Source organism: Rattus norvegicus, chromosome 17 (assembly GCF_021556685.1).
Source record: "Rattus norvegicus strain SHRSP/BbbUtx chromosome 17, alternate assembly SHRSP_T2T, whole genome shotgun sequence".
Taxonomy (NCBI): Eukaryota; Metazoa; Chordata; class Mammalia; order Rodentia; family Muridae; genus Rattus; species Rattus norvegicus.
Window position 1 is genome coordinate 48,157,206 of NC_141550.1, and position 4,780 is coordinate 48,161,985.

General features: G+C 39.7%; 1 protein-coding gene across 1 annotated transcript; it reads left to right on the top strand.

The window, feature by feature from the left end:
• Positions 1 to 2,928: 2,928 nt before the first annotated feature.
• Positions 2,929 to 3,849, top strand: Or2w2 (olfactory receptor family 2 subfamily W member 2). The gene has a single exon (NM_001000105.1). The coding sequence runs from the start codon at positions 2,929 to 2,931 to the stop codon at positions 3,847 to 3,849; it is 921 nt and encodes a 306-aa protein (NP_001000105.1).
• Positions 3,850 to 4,780: the final 931 nt, after the last annotated feature.

A 4,780-nucleotide genomic window follows, 5' to 3' on the forward strand; every position in this document is an offset into this window, starting at 1 on the left:
ATTTTTCAAAGATAGCATGTTGGAACTCTCCATCAATCTACTAAAATATCTCATTCAAGCTTACTGGGAAAAGTTTGTCATTTTAAAATTGAAAATAAAGGCAGGTGGTGGCAGCACATGCCTTTAAACCCAGCCCTCTAGAGGCAAAGGCAGGCAGATCTCTGTGAATTAGAAGCCAGCCTGGTGTAGAAGATGAGATCCAAGCCAGCTAGGGCTACAAAATGAATTTCTGTCTCAAAAAAAAGTCCATTAAAATATAACGTACTATATTAAAATATAATGAACCTTAGGTTCATTCATAAAGGGAAGAAATGATTAATATATAATACTGACTGAAAACTTTGTATTATGTTTCTATAAATTTGTGAGTTTATAATAATATAGGTGAGTGTATATTTATAGGAAGATAACATGAGCATATCATAGAAAAGGAAAGATGGATTTTATCATTCTTAGAAATTTTTATATACTGCTGTGGATTCAATGGGTAAATAAAAATTGAAGGATTGTGCCTTCAATTCCAATAAATAAAATTAAATCCTATTTTCATTATGTCAAAGGCAGCTTTTGAGCTTTGTTGATAAACTTTTATAGGACCCGTGACTTGCTAGTTCAATAACAAAAAAAATGTTTCTCAGGCATTCATTATTCCTCAGTTGAGAATTCTTTGTTTAGCTCTGTACCCCAATTTAGTAGGGTTATTTGATTTTCTGGAGTCTAACTTCTTGAGTTCTTTGTATATATTGGATATTAGCCCTATATCAGATGTAGGATTAGTAAAGATCTTTTTCCAATCTGTTGGTTGCCATTTTATCCTATTGACAGTGTCCTTTGCCTTACAGAAGCTTTGTAATTTTATGAGGTCCCATTTGTCAATTCTTGATCTTAGAGCATAAGCCATTGGTGTTCTGTTCAGGAAAATTTCCCCTGTGCCCATGTGTTCGAGGCTCTTTCCCACTTTCTCTTTTATTAGTTTGAGTGTATTTGATTTTATGTGGAAGTCCTTGACCCACTTGGACTTGAGCTTTGTACAAGAAAGTAAGAATGGATGGATTTGCATTCTTCTACATGCTAACTTCCAGTTAAACCAGCACCATATGCTGAAAATGCTGTCTTTTTTTCTCACTGTATGGTTTTGGCTCCTTTGTGTGTGTGGGTTCATTTCCACATCTTCAATTCTATTCCATTGATCTACCTGCCTGTCTCTGGACCCAACAGGGATGAAATTAGTTTAAATGCCCAACAAAGGGGAGGGAGAACCTGTAGAGACCATCTCCAGAGGTTAAGCAAGGCCCCAGGATGGGAGATGGGGTCACCCACACTTCTCAAAATTATAACCTAGAATTGCTCCTGTCTGAAGGAAATACAGGGACAAAGAGTAGGGCAGAGACTGAACAAAAGGCCATCTAGAGGCTGCCCTACCTGGGGTTCCATCCCATATACAGACACCAAACCCAGATGCTATTACTATTACCAAGAAGCTCTTGCTGACAGGAGCCTGGTATAGGCTGTCCCCTGAGAGGCTCTGCCAGAACTGACCAATACAGAGGCAGATGCTCGAAGCCAATCACTGGACTGAGCACAGGAACCCCAGTGGAAGAGTTAGAGAAAGGACTAAAGGAGCTGAAGAGATTTGCAACCCCATAGGAAGAACAACAATATCAACCAACCAGAACCCGCTCCCAGAGCTCCCAGGGACTAAACCACCAACCAAAGAGTACACATGGAGGGATCCATGGCTACAGCCATATATGTAGCAGAACATGGCATTGTCTAGCATCAAAAGGAGGAGAGGCCCTTGGTCCTGTGAATGCTAGATTCTCCAGTGTAGGGGAAAGCCAGGGCAGTTAAGTGGGAGTGGGTGGATGGGAATGGGTGGATGAGAGGGGGAGCATCCTCATAAAAGCAGGGGGAGGGGAGATGGGATGGTGTGTTCTGGAGAGGAAACTGGAAAATGGGATAACATTTGAAATGTAAATACATAAAATATCCAACAAAAATGTTCCTTGGATTCACAAAGCTAGTAAGCATAAAAAATTTACCCACCTGTCCACAAATAATTTTATACTTAATATATATCTCTTTGGTCCAAACATTTGCCATATATTTAGAAGAAAGAGTACAATAAAATAGGCATATCTATAAATAACTTTCTAGCATATGTGAAATATTCTTAGTGATCAACTACCAAGAAAACGTAACATAAAGATAAAATTACAAATACTGCTTCTTCTAGAAATTTTAAAAATAAAGCCATTCTCAGATACAATATTAAATGAAGGAGAATTCAGACATTGGACTCCAGAGATGGCTCAGCACTTAGGAGCCAGGTTTGGTTCCCAGTATCCACATGGCAAGCTACCATTGTTTGTAATTCTAGTCCCAGGGAATCTCTTCCTCTGCACTCAAAACATCACTTACAGACATGTGGGCAAACAATCTCTCTCTCTCTCTCTCTCTCTCTCTCTCTCTCTCTCTCTCTCTCTCTCTCTCTCTCTCTCTCACACACACACACACACACACACACACACACACACACAAACTCTTCAAAAAGAAAATCAGATGGTGAAAATTTAAATATACTATGATCGGTAGTATTCTATATGGGCACCTAAGAAATAACTGAAAGGAAGCATGCCAATAACGCAGCACGGTCTATTCCTGAGTATCAGTCATATTTTCCTGTTCATTCTACATGTGTGTTGACCAAATATTTTCTAATGCGCTATATATCTTTGGTATCCAAAAAGAGAGAAACAAGGCCAACAAGAATATCTTTTCCCAGAGATGTTATGCAGGTCTTCTCAGGATGTTGAAATGATGTGTAACTCTTTGGGGTCTTGTCCTTCTGCAGATGACTTAGCTTGCCTCTAACAAATTTGGCGTGTTTCCCATGGCTTCTGTATATATGGACTGACCACTGATGCCATGATCAACCAGAGCTGTCAGGAACAGTTCATCCTGTTAGGCTTCTCAGATAGACCAAGGCTGGAATCCATCCTCTTCATATTTATCCTCATCTTCTACATGGTGACTTTAGTGGGCAACATCGTCATTATCTTACTTTCCCATCTGGACCCCTGCCTTCACACCCCCATGTACTTTTTCCTCACCAACTTGTCCTTCCTAGACCTCTGCTTTACTACCAGTTCCATTCCTCAGTTACTCTTCAACTTAGGAGGCCAGGACAAGAGCATCAGTTACATTGGTTGTGCAATCCAGCTGTTCATGTTTCTAGGCCTAGGAGGTACTGAATGTGTTTTGCTGGCTGTCATGGCTTATGACCGCTTCACTGCAATCTGCAAGCCCCTTCACTACTCAGTCATTATGCATTCTCAGCTCTGCTGGAAGTTGGTGTCTGTAGCCTGGAGTGTGGGACTCCTCAATTCTCTGGTCATGTCTCCTGTGACCATGAAGCTGCCGAGATGCGGCAGATGCCAGGTGAGGCACTTCCTGTGTGAGATGCCAGCTCTGATAAAAATTGCCTGTGTGGACACTGTGGCTGTGGAAAGCACTGTTTTCATTTTATCGGTGATAATCGTGCTGGTGCCCTTGATTCTCATCCTCATTTCTTACAGCTATATCGCTCTAGCAGTGCTGAGGATCAAGTCGGCATCAGGAAGGAGGAAGGCTTTCAACACATGTGGATCCCATCTCACCGTAGTCTCCTTGTTTTATGGGAATATCATCTATATGTATATGCAGCCTGGACACAAAGCTTCTCAGGACCAAGGGAAATTTCTTACCCTCTTCTACAACTTGGTAACCCCCATGTTAAACCCCGTCATCTATACACTGAGAAACAAGGATGTAAAGGGAGCGCTGAAGATGCTGGTGACTAGGAAATAAGGTGAAAGGGCTTTTTCTAAAGTTGCTTTTTGCACTTGCTCAGTGCAAAGATGTAATTCATAGAGTGAAAGCTTAAAATTCATCTAAATACTTTTGCTTGTTCAATAAAATCTTCAGTGGTGAGACTGGGAGTACAATCTCAAAAAGATGCTAATGATTCCCTACATAATGGGGAAGATTTGGTCCATAAAATGCCTTATTTGTGTTCTTTTCTTTTCTAAGTTGGCTACACCCTCTTAAAACTCAGCAAAATCATGAGTCAGTTCTTCATGACAGAAGTTAAACAGGGAAAAGTCACATGATGGTCTTTCTCATTAATCGTTTATATAATATTTCAATGGGAGAACTGAGCCAACGGAATCCTGAAACACTTTTGTCTTCTATTAACTATAATTAACTATAGTTAATCTCATTGCATGGGTAAGATAGAAGAGACAGCCCCTGTCATCCTAGTATCCAGCAGGATTATGAGTTGGAGGCTAACGAGAAACCCTGATAGAGACCTATGTTCTTCATTACATTTGTTTGTTTGAACACATGTGCATGCATGCATGTATAGACACAATATAAGTATCAAGTTATTTTTTATTAGAGGCATTGTTCTTAAAATGTTTCTTAAACTGATATTATAGGCTAGGTGCTACATCAAATAATATAAAATTGCATCCCAAGTAAAAAATAGCAAATGCCTCTTAAACTAATAGTAAAAAAGTTTTCCTTGACTAAAACTCAATAAAGTTAGTTTGATTTTTCAGTTCAGAAGATAAATTTTGTCTTCAGACTGATTTCATTTCTTCTCAACAGTCATTCACACCTAAAAACCAGTTCTTGTAGCTTTGCATTTCCCCTTATGGAAAAGAAAACCTCCAAATAACAAGCTGAATCTTAAATAGTCATTCTGTGCATGGGATCCCCAGACATTTCCTGGTCT

What these genes read in the sequence shown, in the direction of transcription:
- Or2w2 (NM_001000105.1), top strand. Translation starts at nt 2,929, where the DNA reads ATGATCAACCAGAGCTGTCAGGAACAGTTCATCCTGTTAGGCTTCTCA.